This window comes from Diaphorina citri, unplaced genomic scaffold (genome assembly GCF_000475195.1).
Source record: "Diaphorina citri unplaced genomic scaffold, Diaci psyllid genome assembly version 1.1 scaffold31778, whole genome shotgun sequence".
NCBI classification, from domain to species: domain Eukaryota; kingdom Metazoa; phylum Arthropoda; class Insecta; order Hemiptera; family Psyllidae; genus Diaphorina; species Diaphorina citri.
Genome location: NW_007409114.1, coordinates 1 through 1,301, shown reverse-complemented (window position 1 = coordinate 1,301; position 1,301 = coordinate 1). Strand labels below are relative to the sequence as shown.

Genomic DNA, 1,301 nt, shown 5'->3' with positions numbered 1-1,301 from the left:
AACAAAACTGCAGCGAAAGATCCCACTAATTGGGCCCCTTTCGTTTGTTCCCTGTCACAGAACAAAACTCCTAGGAAATATCCCACTAATTGAGCCCCTTTTTGTTCCCTGTTCACAGATGCTGCAGTGCAGACTGACATTGCTCGTATTGATAATCATGACAGTGACAATGTTAGTTCTCGATCAAATCCAATGCTCCCCAGTCAACACGCGCAACAACAATCAAATCGCGGGCCATCCGCTCAGCAAGCGGTCGTTTTTCGACATCCAATGCAAGGGCGTGTACGACAAAAGTATATTCGCCCGATTAGATAGGATCTGCGAAGACTGCTACGACTTATTTAGGGCCCCTCAAATTCATACCTTATGCAGGTGAGTCTTTGACACGGGGAACTCATAACCATCTACGAATAATTTACTAGGGGGCTTCTGTTTAGAGCAATTTGGAGAAAATGTACAAAGAATAGTTATTAAGTCCTACTAAAGTATCAAGTAGGAAAGTTCATGTTTGTAGAAGAAGGAAATAGGGAAATTCAAACCCATCTGATTTACTAGGAGGCCTCTGTTCAGAGCAATTTGAAGAAAATGGACAAGTTGTTTTCAAAGGGGAAAGTTGATGTTTGCAGAAGACATAAACCATCTTTAGATCTGATGATCTCTGTAGGAAAAATCCAGGGACAATAAGTTGACAAATCTCTGGGGTTGAAAAGTCTCTGAAAAATGTTAGAGCTGTGTAGGGTACATGAGTAATTAAGTAAATAAGTTTGATATTTTCTTAGAGCTTTGCATTTGCTTGCTTATTTGCTCAGTTTATTGTTTATTTACTTTTGGGTGCTATCTTTCAACCGTCAAGGTAATTATTCTGTTCAGTTCGTAATATCTTTTATTTATTATTTAACATTTTTTAACTCCTTTTCTTCTTATTATGACTATTGTTTTGTCTTTCATTTGACGAAAACCGGACACTACATGGAATCTTTCTTTTCACCATTTCAGGAAAGACTGTTTTACGAGTGATTATTTCAAAGGCTGCCTGGAAGTGTTACGGCTAACGGATGAGTCGGATTCAATACAGGCGGATATAATGCAATTGCATGGTGTGGATCCAGGATTATAACATTTGCTTTTCAAATTAGGTATTATTTTTCGCTTTTTATTTTAAGTTTCTCCTAATTCCTTTTCTTTCTCATTTCTTCCTATTAATTCTCTTTTGTTTCCTTTGGATTTTATTCATTTCCTTCCTTTTCCTTTCGTTAGTTTTCCTTCTCCCTTTTATTTTATTTATTAATTTATTTATATTT

General features: G+C 36.7%; 1 protein-coding gene across 1 annotated transcript; it reads left to right on the top strand.

Moving 5' to 3' along the window:
- The first annotated feature begins 118 nt into the window (after positions 1 to 118).
- LOC103523655 (ion transport peptide-like) lies at positions 119 to 1,137 on the top strand. The gene is made up of 2 exons (XM_008488684.3): positions 119 to 372; positions 997 to 1,137. Exons 1-2 carry the CDS (start codon positions 119 to 121, stop codon positions 1,115 to 1,117), a joined length of 375 nt encoding a protein of 124 aa, XP_008486906.2. The 3' UTR covers positions 1,118 to 1,137.
- Positions 1,138 to 1,301: the final 164 nt, after the last annotated feature.